The sequence below is a fragment of the Pelodiscus sinensis genome, chromosome 1 (assembly GCF_052426305.1).
Source record: "Pelodiscus sinensis isolate ZL-2025 chromosome 1, ASM5242630v1, whole genome shotgun sequence".
In the NCBI taxonomy this organism is placed as follows: Eukaryota; Metazoa; Chordata; order Testudines; family Trionychidae; genus Pelodiscus; species Pelodiscus sinensis.
The window spans coordinates 115,861,907-115,877,010 of NC_143052.1; the positions used below are offsets into that span (position 1 = coordinate 115,861,907).

At 41.5% G+C, this 15,104-nt stretch overlaps 1 protein-coding gene across 1 annotated transcript in view; it reads left to right on the forward strand.

The window, feature by feature from the left end:
* The window catches only part of PIK3C2G (phosphatidylinositol-4-phosphate 3-kinase catalytic subunit type 2 gamma), a 296,240-nt gene that overhangs the window by 172,670 nt on the left and 108,466 nt on the right, over window positions 1-15,104 (forward strand). Inside the window, exons 20-24 of the mRNA XM_075897746.2 lie at window positions 2,134-2,241; window positions 5,681-5,773; window positions 9,023-9,152; window positions 10,562-10,698; window positions 13,435-13,604. Coding sequence (XP_075753861.2) covers window positions 2,134-2,241; window positions 5,681-5,773; window positions 9,023-9,152; window positions 10,562-10,698; window positions 13,435-13,604 — 638 coding nt within the window. The remainder of the gene's footprint in view (window positions 1-2,133; window positions 2,242-5,680; window positions 5,774-9,022; window positions 9,153-10,561; window positions 10,699-13,434; window positions 13,605-15,104) is intronic.

Sequence of the window (15,104 nt, forward strand, 5' to 3'; positions counted from 1 at the left end):
TTGGGTATCACTCGTGTCAACAGCCCAGCTATTTTTGGTTTCTGCCAGGCTCCCCATAGCTGGCAGGGGCAGAGGACTGGGTACAGAGGACCAGTCTCCCACAGGCGCCCCCTCCCAAGTCAGCATGGGGCAGTCACTTAAATATAAGGTACTAGAAGATTTACCCAAGTCCTTCATGGAGAGGGGTCACATTCAACAGGGCTTTCTCTCCCCTCCAGCTGGTGGGGGCTTTTCTCCCCAAAACCTCCCCTAGCCAACAGGGGCCTTCTGTCTCCCCCTAGAATCCCTCTGGACATCAGGGGCCTGCTCTCTCCCCCCAGCCCCTCCAGTCACTAGGGACCTTCTCTCTCCCCCAGACTTCCAGCCACCAGCGTTCTCCTCTCTCCCCGCTCCTCCAGTGCTGCGGCCAAGAGCTGGGGGGAAGGGTTTGGAGCAGGGGGGGCTACTTACCCAGTCTGGTGGCAGGCAAGATAGTGGAACCTCAGCCCTGCTCGCCACTCTCTCGGTGGTAGGCTGCCCCCAATAAACATTCTGCATATAGCTCTCTCTACTCTCAGTATTGTGTCCTTCCTCTCTGTGCCCCTCCCTTTCCATGTTATGGAAAACAAACTCATTCCTGGCACTTCCCGTTTTCTTGGCACAATCAAACCCTGGCTTTGCTTTAAGTTAGGAGAAGAGGAAGCTGCCTACCAAATGTGATGGCTCTAGCTCTTACCATTTAGGAGGAGTTCTTGAACAAACAGACTGGCTGGACATTTCTAAAATATACTAGCCAATTAGCCCATCATAAGACGGGATTTCAGGTCTCTCCTCCACGTTGGTCTTCTTTCCTGAGTCACCAGTCTCTCTCTCTCTCTCCCTCTCTCTCTCTCTCCATCCTGCTTCTACCGCCTCTGCCCCCCCCCCCCAGCTCTCCTCTGCCTTCTGCCTCTCTCGCCTTCTGTCTCTCTCTCCATCTCTCCCTTTCTCTTCTCCTCCTCCTGCCTCTCTCTCCACTCCATCTCTCCCCTTCCCCTCCCTCAGTGGCGCTTGGCTGAGTGCTGTGCCGCTCAGCCAGGCCACCGCGGGGGAGCAAGCTGCGCAGATGGCCATTTGAGCTTCCCTGTGGCAGCCCGGCTGAGTGCACAGCACTCAGCCGAGCACCACAGTTGGAGGGGAAGGGGGCGGGGCAGTGACGTACACGGCCAGAGGGTCACAAATTGGAAAACTTGGAGGATGCTGATGTGGCTAATAAGTAGATTCAACTAGCATAATACAATTGCTACTGCGACGTATGAATAAAAACATTGAGTAGTGTTCACTTTTGTCCTTTAGAGCTATACTATGTAAGAATGGGTCCATCAAAACCCTTGGTTGCTTGCAGTGTTTTTCTATAATGTCTATAAAAATCATTTTCAGCCATTGGAAACAAATGAAGTACTTTTCAGGCATCTGCACCAGGATCATCTCTCCCCCCACCCCTCAGCTTCCACAGCTAGTCATCTTCATTGTCTCTTCTAGTGCTTGGATCTCTACCAGAGCTGCCTTGCTAGTTGTCTTTGCCTTCCCGCCTAAAATCCTGCCAAGGGAAGAAAAAAAAAAAAAACCAACACCAAAACAAACCTGAATGTCACTCTTCAACTTTGAAGTGAAAAGACATAGTAATTTGACAGAGCGAAAGAGAATGTGTGCCATCATAAGAAGAAAGCAGAAGTGTGTATGGCACTTTTTTGGTACTTCAGTCAGACCTCAGAGACGACCAAGAGGCTGTACGGCCAGAAAAAACAAGTCCCTGTAATTGGCATACCCACACTTAGAAAGGAGAGGCGAGGCAACAGCTCTGAAACAATAAACCTCCCATTGTGAACTCGGTTAGAGAAAATGTCACAGGGCAAAACACAATTCAGAACAACAGGTGCACAGCTAAACAGCCTCTTCTGAGCACACTGTAGGCGACAAGAGCACAGATGTAGACTATGATCACAATTCATAGTCTCAGTTACTGCGCATCCCCTTAGGTTTTATGAAGCTGCATTGATGTGACTAAGATCAGAAATTTGAGTCACTGTCTTATTAAAATATAGCAAGAGAGTCAACAATTAAAAAGCTGCTGTGATGTTATTTCATGTTGTCATTATGACTGATGTCTCACAGGAGGTGCTAAAGATGGAAATCAACGCACTTAAACAGTTTTTCCAGGAGGTAAATGTTTGCCGGCTTCCCCTGAATCCTGCACTTGTTGTAAGAGGCATAGACACAGATGTAAGTGCATTTTACTCTATTGATTATTTTCACTGTAATGAGTACTAGGGAATGAACTGTTGCATAAACTAGGGCATGATCCTGCAAATCTTTACTGGTGAGAATCCCTTTTATGACACTAGACACATAGGCAGTCATCTACAGAACTTATATTTTTAGGGGTCCCTTCAGCTCAGCTAGAGAGAGAGGTAGAGTTTGCCAATTTAAGTGTGCATCTCTCTCTCTCTTTCTTACAACAGCAGCATGGCAACAACCATTCCAAATTGTCACTACCATTGTTCCAGCCTTGCTGTCCTCAAAGCAGCTTTTGTGTGGAAGACGGTATCTTCCTTTTTAAAAATGTCCCCGCCAAAAAGCATCTGTTTGCTGCCACACCAGTGCAGATTCTTGCTGGAAGCTTTTCCTCCCTGGAGTGTGATAGCTTGCCTAGATGGGGGAGAGGGGGTTAGCTCCAGTACTGGCTTTCGTCCCATTGAACCTGTGAGATTTTGCATGGTAAATGTTTGCAGATTCAGCTGCTTGTACTTAACCTGTATGATTTATCCTTATTAAAAACTAGTGATGAACAGAGGAAACTTGTGTATTGGTTCAGATGTTTGATTGCATTGACGAGACTGCCAGGACTGTGTCATTCAGGTTTTATCATCATTGTGACATGTAGCTGTCACACCAGAAGCTTCAGTGTTGTGGGAGAAAGGCGTGCCTAGCCCCACAAGGAAAATACAGTATGTACAGGTCTAAGAGGCTTTTTAATTTATAACTCCTATAATTACAGCACTTCGTCTCATATATGGCCTATAACCCATAATAGATCTGATCTTGAGAAACTGAGTCCTTCGACTCCCTTTGACCTGCAGCTCTCCCCGTAATTGCTACACAGACTTGATGTCAATAAGAAACAAAGCTTCTTGGCACCTGGCTGGACTGGGCCACTTGTGGATGAAATGAATCAGAAGAGTTTTGAAGCATACTGTTCCTCACTGCTTTCTGACTTCTTCAAAATAATGACTATGGGGGGGATATCTAACTATCCAGTTGAGCATATGAAAGCACACCAGGTTGGCTTGACTGGCATTAAATCTTGATTGATATGTGTGTGTGTGTGTGTGTGTGTGTGTGTGTGTGTGTGTGTGTGTGTGTGTGTGTGTGTGTGTGTGTGTTCATGTTCATTTTCTTACATGAATTAGTCATTGACTACAGCTACTAGACTGAAATGCCCATTCTCTTTAATGAACCCAAATGTTTTTAGAGTAGATCTAATAATCGAACCATAATTCATTTCAGAATTGTTTCCTGGTTGAACTAAGGCTACGTCTAGACTGCAAGCCTCTTTCAAAAGAGGCTATTTCGAAAGAATCTTTCGAAAAAGCCTCTTTCGAAAGAGAGCATCTAGACTGCAACCTCTTCTTTCGAAAAAGCAAGCCGCTTTTTCGAAAGAGAGCACCCAGGCAGTCTGGATGCTCTGTTTCAAAAAAGCCCTGTTTGCAATCAAGGATGCCTTTTTTCAAAAGAACACTTTCGAAAAAAGGCGTTATTCCTCGTGAAATGAGGATTACCGCCATCGAAAGAAAAGCTGCGTTCTTTCGATTTAATTTCGAAAGAACGCGGCTGTAGTCTAGACGCAGGTGAAGGTTTTTCGAAAAAAGGGTACTTATTAAAAAGGCTACTTTTTTCGAAAAAACCCTGCAATTTAGACACAGCCTAAGAGACAAGCATCCAGGAACCTTACCCAGCTCTGCCACTGGAGCATTATCATACATTAACCTTTGGCAAAGTCTTTCAGTCACTCTCAGTGAATCCTTGCCCTCAATGGAGCAAAACTCCTGCTAATTTGACTGTGTCAGGATTTCACCATCTGTGCCTCAAATATATTCATCTGTAACTTGGTATAATATATATTTCTCAAACATCACATTAGTGCTATGAGGCTTGTGTAATATTTCTAACATGTTTTAAGAACCTTCAAAGAAAGGCAGTATATAGCTGCCTAGATTTATAATTTTTCTTAAAATGTTCTTCTTATTTCTGAAAACCAGGTCATTGCTTTTTCATTCTCAGTTTTTTTTTTCTTTTTATAGTGAAGATAATAATACTCACCTAAGTCACAGGGGTTTTCAAAGCTTAGTTCATGAATGGTTTTAAAAGCTTTTGAGATCTTCACATGGAAGCTGCTATATGATACCAAGGGCAGGAGTTAAGATAGGCTCCAAATGTAGATTATGATGACCAAGGTTGCCTCTAAACTGCTCGGCAGCACAGCCCCACAGCTGCTTAATCCGCCCAGCCCAGTCAGGAGCTCAGTGGTCTGTGTATGGAGCTGCCTGACTGGGAGGAGCTAATTAAGCAGCCGTGGAGCTGTGTTCCACACAGCTTAGAGGAAACCTTGATGATGACTGAAATTTGCTGCACTCCTCACCCAGGCTTGGAGACCCATTAAAATGAGTGGGAGACTTGCCTCCAAAAGCATTGCAGGATCCAGCTACCCACTGACAAAATAACACAAACAACCAAAACTGTATACTTGACTTTGGTGTAACCAGCAGACAATACTGAAATGAATTGTGGCTTGATTATTAGGGCTGTGTCTACATTGGCACAATCTTGCGCAAAAGTGACTGCTTTTGCACAAAAACTTGCTGCCTGTCTACACTGGCAGGGAGTTCTTGTGTAAGAACACTGACGTTCTAATGTGTGAAATCAGTGCTTCTTGCGCAAGAACTCTGATGCTCCCTCTCAGGAATAAGCCCTCTTGCGCAACTGTTCTTGCACAAGAGGCCAATGTAGACAGGCAACATGAATTTCTTGCACAAGAAAACCCGATGGCTAAAATGGCCATTGGAGCTTTCTTGCACAAGAGAGCGTCTACACTGGCATGGATGCTCTTGCGCAAAAGCACATCTCTTGTGCAAAGGCACATGCCAGTGTAGACGCTCTCTTGCGCAAATACTTTAACACAAGAACTCTTGCGTTAAAGAGTATTTGCGCAAGATCATGCCAATGTAGACGTAGCCTAGGAGTATATTCTAAAAATGTTTGGATTCATTAAATATAACATGCATTTCAGTCTAGTGGCTACAGTGATTGCAGTGTTCATACATGCATTTTCAGTGGGTCTGCCTTACATCACTTTGGTCTTTCTAGACCCAGCCAAAATGAAGCACTAAATGGCCTGGGAGAGGGGGGGGGAATTGTGTTAGAGAGATTTCAGAACCTTTCAAAAGTTTTCAGATGATGATATAGATGGGCGAAGTGTCAAAGGAAGTGGAGATTCTTATTCTCTGAACCAGTTCAATAGACTCTAAAATCAAGGACTATTTATTTTTCTTACCTGTGCTGCTGATAAATACTTCAGGACATTGCATCTTCCCAGGGAAATGTTCTACAGCTTTTAACCTATAATATAATATATTTTATGTGTGTATCATTTTTGTTTCTAAAGGCATGTTCATATTTCACATCCAGTGCTTTTCCATTGAAAATTTCCTTCCTCAGTACAGATACACTGAGTAGAAACATCGATGTTATTTTTAAGGTAGGTTTTTCATATTAATAACCCCCAGTTTATTTTGTATGCAAAATGTTAATTTAATACTTATGGGAAGACAAGGCTTTGGATTTTGTGCCTGAGATGTTTGATTTGGTTGTGCTGCTCAGTTTTCATAATCCCATTTGATACAAGGCTTTTTAACACAGTATATTAAGGAAATATATTAAAGCACCCTAGGTTTTGATTTGTAGAAATTAAAAAGCATCCTAAGAAAACAGTGGGTTCTTTTAACTCAGTGGAGACCACCAGGCTAAACAATATAAGGGTACGTCTAGACTACCGCGTTTTGTCGACGGAAGTTTTGTCGACAGATACTGTCGACAAAACTTCCATCGACAAAGAGCATCCAGACACATTGAGTTCTGTCGACAAAGCAAGCTGCTTTGTCGACAGAACTCCGTAGTCTGGACGCAATGTTACAGGCAATAACACCTTCTGTCGACAGAGTTCTGTCGACAGAAGGTGTTATGCCTCATAAAATGAGGTATACCAGCGTCAACAAAACTGCTGAGTTCTGTCGACGTTATGTCGACAGAACTCAGTGGTAGTGTAGACGCTGGTATAGTTTTGTCGACAAAAGTCCACTTTTGTCGACAAAACTAGGTAGTCTAGACACACCCTATGATAACACTGTGTATTTACCTTTTGGGGGTGAAAGGGCAACAGCCAAACAAAGGACTGTTCAAGGAAAGGACTTAATTATACAGTAGCCCTGTGGAGCTGATCAAAATATTAAAGTGCTAAAGACTGCATCTGACACAAAACACATAGGAGTCTTGCAAAGAAGCAGAAGAGGCTCCCTTCTCATTCACTCAGTTTTTAGGAAAGAGACTGGTACAAAAGCTACCTCTTCCTGCATGTGGTAACCCGGCTCTGACTAGAAGGAGAAGGCTACCTGCTGAACTCTCTGCACCTGAGGACTAACTGGGGGAAAGGGCCAGCTGAAGGAGAAGATAGCTAAGGGTGGCAGTGGGAGATGGCAGGGGATTCAGCCCCACCCTTCTCACCAACTGACCAAAGCTGGGTGGCATCATAACAGAGCCCCTTCTCTGCTGGATTGAGGAGGGGCGGCTGTGCCAAACAAGAGTGGCATGGCAAGCCTGTATGCCTGCTTGGGCCCTCTATTTTCTCAGGCCTTCTGGAAGGCCCTTCCACTCCCTAGTGAAAAGCAGAATAGGGCTGAGTGTATGAGGGAGAGCTCAGAGATGGAGGCAGATCAGTGTGAGGGGAAGAGCACTGGGCTGGGTGTGTAGCAGGATGAGCAGTGTGTTTGTGTGGCTGGGTGTATGAGGGGGAGCATGGATTTGGGTGCTGAGACAGCATGAGAGTGCTCAGGACTGGGTACAGGGAAGTGGCAGGGGCGAGTTCAGGAGTGGTGGGGAGGTGTAAGACTGGCTTCTGGCCAATGGAGGGAGAGCTCTGGATTCTCACCTTAGGAAAATTCTGCTTGCATCCCTGAGAGGAGGAGTACATGTTCTGAACCAATCTAGTCAGGGTAGTTGTTAGAAAGACCCTGGAAGGGTTGCTAAGAGAACATACCTGCAGGGTCAGGAGCAGCCATAAGGGGATATGATGGAGGGCACTGCCCCATGGCAGTCATCCTGTGGAATGACAGAGAAGGTGCACCGCCTGAGTAAGGGAATCTATAGGCATTGGGTTGGATTCATTGCTGGCGGAACTCCATTGTTTTATTTGGAATTAAGCCCAGGTTTGTCATGTTTCCATACCCAAGGAGAAAAAACATATGTCTTCAATCTACCATTACTTCTGTTTCAGATTAAGAGAAACAACAAAAGGAAAATCTCCATGGGAAAGCTGTGTGTGTGTGTGTGTGAGAGAGAGAGAGAGAGAGAGAGAGAGAAAACACATCCTGGAGAGAACAAAATGGTTGATGTCTCTAAATAAATGGTTAAGGGGTAGCTCTTAGAAATTATAAGGGGCTGTAATCAAACAACAAAAGCCTAAAAATGTCATACTATAGGTGCTACTTGGGTGAAATTTGCATTTTTGCCTACATGACGCAGGAACAGGCACATCATCTCTCACCATACTGGAAGAAGCACATTCATTTTACCTTTGGAAAAAGTGGTGTAGCTGGCACTGCTTACCTCACAAACCAGTAGCTTAAATTGGAAGGAGAAGCAGGTGCCAGTTGTCATTCCACGCAATATATACCTCTGAGGCAATCAATACTGGCAGTGTTATTAAGTTCCATGCACATTCTCCCATCCAGCAAACCTGTGTAGCAGCAGTCCTAATTCAGTTCAGAATATGCTTCATTATTTGTAATAGATAATGGTTAAATAAAATTGTAACTATTGTTTCGAATAGTGGTGAGCAAACCCAGGAAAAATTATCTTCAGGTCTGTATACTGAACATAATATTGGAATCAAGATTAGCTGTAAACAAAAGGGAAATGGATTTTTTTTTTTTTTAAAAAAAGAGGGGAATTGATGTTCCCTCATTAAATGCTTGTAGACTAGGATGTTTCTGTAAAGGAGCAAATCATTATAATGTAAGTAAAAGCTAGCAAATTATGGAAGACTTTCTCGATGAAGGCTTGAAAATACCAGTAAAATCCAGATGCAGTTTAGACATAGAGGGGAAGAGGATGAAAAGCAGAGCTTTTGTTTTACAGGCCATTTATCCAGTTATGGTAGAAAATAATCCCTTCATTAATTACAAGATGCAAAGTCCGATCTCTTTAAGATTGTTGTTCAACGGACTCCATATGGAGAGCAGTGAGCAATACATTGCTGTTTGAAACTGGATATGAATCATGTCAGGGAAGCGATTTATACTTGTAATAAAGTTGCCTTGTTGCCTGCTACAAATATCGAGTTGTGATCTTTAGTGTCAGGTCAAATACATGTTCTCTCATTCCTGAAAGGGATAAATAAGTGGTTGTATTTTGAAATTTAACTAAATAAGGATCCAACCTCCTGATTGCATTTGAAACACCAATAATAATTTATGTGAGTAATAAACTGCAAGTTTGCAGCAGGTAAAAGAGCATATGGTACCATTCATGTGGCTGTCAAAACACTTGTAGTCTGTACTAGTCATCCCATTCTTTCTTCCTCCTGATACAGTATGAACACTGAGCAAAACTGCAGTGGCTTACTGTAAAATGAAGGTAACTGGTTTTCCCTGGAAAAAATCCAAAAGATGTAGGAAGGTGTCTCTCTTTGGGATTCAAGAAGAAATTCAGATTTCATGTGCCCGTTTCACAGGTGGGAGATGATCTACGTCAGGATATGCTGGTTTTGCAGATTATTCGTGTGATGGACAGCATTTGGCTTCAGGAGGGACTCAATATGCAAATGATCATTTATAGATGTTTATCTACAGGAAAAGGCCAAGGTCAGTACAGATTAGAAAGGATGCATATGTTACATTATTCATGTCTCATGTAAACCACTGAAACACAGCATTCCTCCCTTCAGTATTTCTTTATGAAGGTGTCTTCTTTCTTTTTTTCCATAAAGGGAAAAGAGTGCTCAGAATATCACTTAACTTGGTCCCAGAGATCTTTTGTAGATTTAAGGAAGTTAACATCTTTTTTTTTCTCCTTCCTTAAGATGAAATACAACCCAAACTAATGACCTTTTGTAGCAACCCAGGCCTTATTTAAAACCTTGGCATCCACAACTGGTCTCGGACTCTTCAAAAAAATCTCCCATTCAGGCACCATATAAGAACTTTTGAAAACCTGCTCAGAAGAGTTGCAGTGGGAAGTCCTGGGTGCTGAGTTCTTTTGCAAATCTGACCCTTATTTAGGTGCCAGCTGTCGACTCATAAAGTTCCCCAAACCTGCCAGCGTTGTTTGCGATACCATTCTTGCTGTGTATGCTGGGTTAAGGCAAGCTTGACTCATGTGAAAGCTTTATTCATTCCTTTTTTTATGGTTGCTATAACAAAGCCATAGCAAGAATGACAATTACTTCCTAATGAAATCTACCGATGGCAGTAGACTTTTTTTATTGACTCTCTAAACCTTTTATTGAAAATAATTCTAGCACAAAAGGAAGATGAAGCATCCAGATTACCTATGGTACAGAAATGAAAAATACAGTGTTTATGGCCTTTTGAGCCACATTGCAGAGAATGTTTGGGAGTCCTGCAGAAGCCATGGAGGAGTCAGGGATGTGTCAGGTGAATGATGGAAACTGGAAAAGGATCCTCTTCATCCTTTCTTTTTGTGAACAAGGCAGAACCAGAAGGGTTCCCCTTACAATATTTTATGGTTATTGTATTGATCTGGAAGGAAGATGCTATAATTATAGTTCCTCCGTTACACTAATTTTCAATTTGATATTTTTAAAGGATACAGAGGGTGCATGAGAATAGACCCTTGGATGTCTGTCTCAGGTGGTACTTTGTAATCAGCATTTCTGAGCACCTCACAGTCTTTGATGTCTTTATCCTCACAACACTGTATTTCTTGTTACATTTTTGGGCTCCATTCTGTCCTTTCACATTAAATTCCAAAATCTAGTTATGTATTGTGTGGAAAAGCATTTCTATATATCAGTTTTTAATTTACCTTTAATTTCATTTAATAGCTCTTTATTCTTGTTTTATGAGACATGGAAATGAGAAGCTCCCAGTCTTCCTTTTCTAGACTATCCAATGCTGTGTAGACTTTTGCAGTTAATTGAAATGCGTGTATAAGTTTCTCCATGGGGTGATATGATACAGTGCGATGCAGGTTAATAAACAGCCTTTTTTAAATTGTAAGTTTTTCGTGTGAATTCCTTCTCTCTGATTAGGACTAGTGCAGATGGTGGCAGATGCTACAACACTGGCCAAGATCCACAGGGAATCTGGACTAATAGGACCATTGAAGGAAAACACAATTAAAAAATGGTTCAGTCATCATCATCCTTTGGAATCAAGTTACCAAGAGGTACATTACAATGGAATATTGCATAAATTGTTTGTTTTATAAATGAAAAACAAATAGTAATTAGGAGTAGTCTCCTGAAGTCGGGAAAAACAGATCACATGTACCATAGAGTGTCCTTAAATGGCACATCTGTTTCTTTGGAAGATTGCTAAGGACCAGATTCAGTGCAGTATTCTTTGGGGTTGTTTTTTATTTTTTCAACAACATTAAGAAAAGATAAGAAAATACCACATTTTGAAATACAGAAGTGAAATAAGAAATTGAAGATGAAATTAAGTTAATAAATACCAAACCTAGATTATTTATATGCAGATAGTGAGAGATGGTATTTTTATATAATCACATAAAAACAGCATCCTGTGCTTGAAAATGTCACTGTTAGAAAGCTAGAATTTAATTGAATTGATATAATGCATCAGGTCACACTGATCACTTAACATTACAGGATCCTGTGCAATTCATCTGGTTTCATGCAACCTGGTGTGGCACATCCAGTTTACATATCAGCCATAAAATTGGGGAATCCATATTTGCAAAAGCAGAGGTTTCACTCTTAGAAGGAAGAAGCCATGAAGTCACTGTTGCACATTCCTTTTAGATGAAGTATGTCTTAAGATTCACAAAAAGGTTTTAACTTTTTTTTTCCATCCTGGGGAGTTTTTGAACACCTCCCCATGCCTGCAGTAGATTAATAGCCAAACATTTGGTCCAAGTTAAAGAGCTCCAGATGCTCAGCCATTCTGAAGATGGGACATCTACTTTGATACCTAATTGTAGGCATCAACGTGTAGATTTTTTGCCAGAATGTGGTGGGTGGTAGCTTGTTTCACATGTATTTATTTATGAAAATACTCAATCTGAACTTTTAGAAACAACTGTTATACATTTACAGTAAAGGTGCTGCTGACACTTTAATTGAAAATTGAGACAGCTGTCAATTATCAGTCAAAAATCTGGTTTTGTTAGTCAAATAAAATGAAATGTTCTAACAAAATTGCAACACATTATGCTGATTTTTAAAAAAACAAATGAAATACAGTCCGTTCTGATTGCAGAAGATGTCTGTATAATTGTTTGTATCCTGCTCTCACCATTTCTCTTCTCTTGCTATTAATGCCTTTGCACTTGGGTACTGAACTCAGATAGGGTGAGTAAGCTTTATTATCCCCATTTTACAGTTGGGCAAACAGTGGCACAGAAAGGTGAAGAGATGTCTTCAAGGTCATCCTGTGACTAAGTGGCATATTCAGGAATAGACCATAGGCATCCTTAGTTCTTGCACTGTGTTCTAATCGCTGCCCATTGCTACCATCAAAATCAGACACTAGATATGTCACTATAATACTACAATAATATCAGTACGCAAACAGTTATTTGCTGGCATAGTATAAAGAGAGCACAGTACTGTATGCATTGAGGTTTTGATGAAGAATTTAATAATTGTGAATTAAATTTTATAGAGTTTGCATATAAATGCCTCATGATTATTGAGATAAATAGCTTAATAACATTTGCAAGCAGTTCAGACCTTGACAAATAAGAATAGTAACTGTGGTTATTACACTGCAACAGCTACAATAAAACCTGCTTGGGCTACAGTTCCTCATGGTTTGTATAAATCTGATTGCCATCTAGAGCTAGGAAGAATTCTCCTCATCTTCCCCTCTTCTCTGGGATGTGATATTAGGCAGGTGGGACTGGTTGGACAGATTCATTTGAGGGAGCAGAGAAGTGCTGGTACAAGGCCCACTGAAGTCAGTAGAAAGCTTTGGATCAGTCCATAAGGCTACATGTATACACTGTGCACCACTTTCGTTGGTGTATACAGTACGAGTAGCGACACGTGACAATGTGACTTTTCCCTGCTCCTTCTTCCCTGGCAGATCCTTTCCCTGTGGTGTGAAGGGCTCTAGCCAACAGAGATCTGCTGAAGCCTTTCCTTGTTGCCACTACTCCCTCCATCCCCCCTCCCCATCAGAGCTTTTGCCCACTGCTGGTGCCTTTGGCCAGCTGCTATAGTCTTTTCCTGAGATGGGCAAAGGACTTAGCAGCTGGGAGGCAGCAGAACACTACGTGATTTGGGCAAGTAAAGAGCCAAGTGGAATATGTACTTGAGTACCCTTCAGATTGTCTGTCTGTCTGTACTCTTGTTGCTAAAATGGGCCTCACAGTCTACCTGATACTTAAACCTGTCCTGAATACATATTCTACATGCTGAGAAAAGAAGCCTGCAGGATAGACATAATCTTAGTGAGTATATAGTGGTTAATATAGTGGTTAGAGCACGGAATTAGGAATCAGCACTCCTTGTCACATATTCCTAGCTCTGACATTGAATCTTCAGCACTGGGGGGTGTTCACTTAACCTTATTGTATCCGAATTTACTTCTCGGTAAAGCGGGGGTCAGGTTCCTTCCACAGGGAAGTTGCGAGGCTTCATTAATTAGTGTTTATTAAGTTCGTTGAGTTTGTGGATGAAAAGATCCACCTACATTCCAAAGAACCATCCAAAATAAGTTGTTACTGGAGAGAGAGCAAGTGAATAGATGAGTCATTGGTCAGTTGTAATATGGCAGTTCCTATGTTGTTAGTTTAGGTCCTGAACCTGCAAACACTTTGGCCTGTATTTCACTTTAAGGAAGTACACGAGAGCATGTAGGGCTTGGTTTTCATATTAGTATTCCAAAACTACATTACTATATATCTTCTCTTTGTGTTTTTGTTTTGATTTATTAGGCGGTAAAGAATTTCTTTCATTCCTGTGCTGGCTGGTGTGTTGTTACCTTCATTCTGGGAGTTTGTGACCGACACAATGACAACATCATGCTGACAAACACTGGCCACATGTTCCATATAGATTTTGGAAAGATTTTAGGTCATGCACAAAAATTTGGAAGCATAAAAAGGTTGGTATCTACAATTACATTAATTATGAAGTTTAAACAGTGCTCTGATAAAGCTTCAGTATCTATAACGTACAAGAAAATTGTAAATGAGTCTTTGCTTTCCCCTCCCAACCCTCAAAATCTCTAGAGATGCAACATCATGTTTTAGCTATTAATATGGAGACTTTCTCTTTTAAGTCAGTAGTCAGGAGTCTGAGTCTGTTCCATTTCAGCAGTGGCCAAGAGTAGTTACTATCAGATCATTAGTTCTTGATCTCATTTCTTTTTCTAGTGGGCAGATGTCTCCAGCACAGATCCAGTACCACAGCTGAATGTAATTACATCCTTCTTGTCACTTTCAGCATAGAGACCAAGGACTGACTGGGCCTGCAGGATCAACTGCACTCACGCCCATAAGGTGAAATCCTGACCCTGTAGAAATCAATGGGAGTTTTGCCATTGATCCCAATAGGCCCATGATTTCCCTGTATGGTGAAATCTAGAAGTGCTATTTAAAATAATTCATTTATATAAATAGCAGCTATTTCATTCCTTTTCATCCATACAAATATTTTGCTTTCTTTTTAAAAGATTCTAAAGCTATACAGGTAGGAATAACTTCTGACTCATTCATGTGCCCTTAGTATTACTGGACTTATATTATCTATAGGATGGAGATGTAATTAGGGAGTGATGTACTTACTCCTTGCCCTCTCGCATACTAAGAAGGTCTGAGAAAGATAGACATAAAATTCATGAGCAGTGTGTGTTCTTCATCAAATGTAGTGCCTGACCGGTAATAGTGAAATAAGGATGTCAGACTTTCATCATCCACCAAGCCGACGTCTAGACTGCAAGCCTCTTTCGAAAGAGGCTTTTTCAAAAGATACTTTTGAAAAAGAGCATCTAGACTGCAAACTCTTCTTTCGAAAAAGTGAGCCACTTTTTCAAAAGAGAGCACCCAAGCAATCTGGTTGCTCTCTTTCGAAAAAGCCCTGTTTGCATTCAAGAACGCCTTTTTTTGAAAGAGCACTTTTGAAAAAAGGCGTTCTTCCTCGTGAAATGAGGAGTACCACCGTCGAAAGAAAAGCCACGTTTTCTCAATTTAATTTCGAAAGAACGTGGCTGTAGTCTAGACTCAGGTGACGTTTTTTTGAAAAAAGGCTACTTTTTTCGAAAAAACCCTGCAGTCTAGACACAGCCTAACTGAATACTTGATGCTATTTGCATCTATCCAGCTATCCATTCCTTTTCCACACACAGCCCTGAAGCAATACACTTGTTAGCCTTGTATTTGACTAACTAACTCTTTATTAGATTTTTAGCTCAATTCTCCAAAAACTATCTGCGTTTTGACCATTCCCAAAACAGTAATTCACCTAACCTGAGCCCCTACAGTGATGCCCATAAAAACAGCAAACTTAAAAAAAGTTGCCAATGCTATATTTGTGCCGATGCTCTTGTTTTCCATCTTGTTTAATACAACTAATATTCACTGCAGTGAGAGAGATTAGATAATTT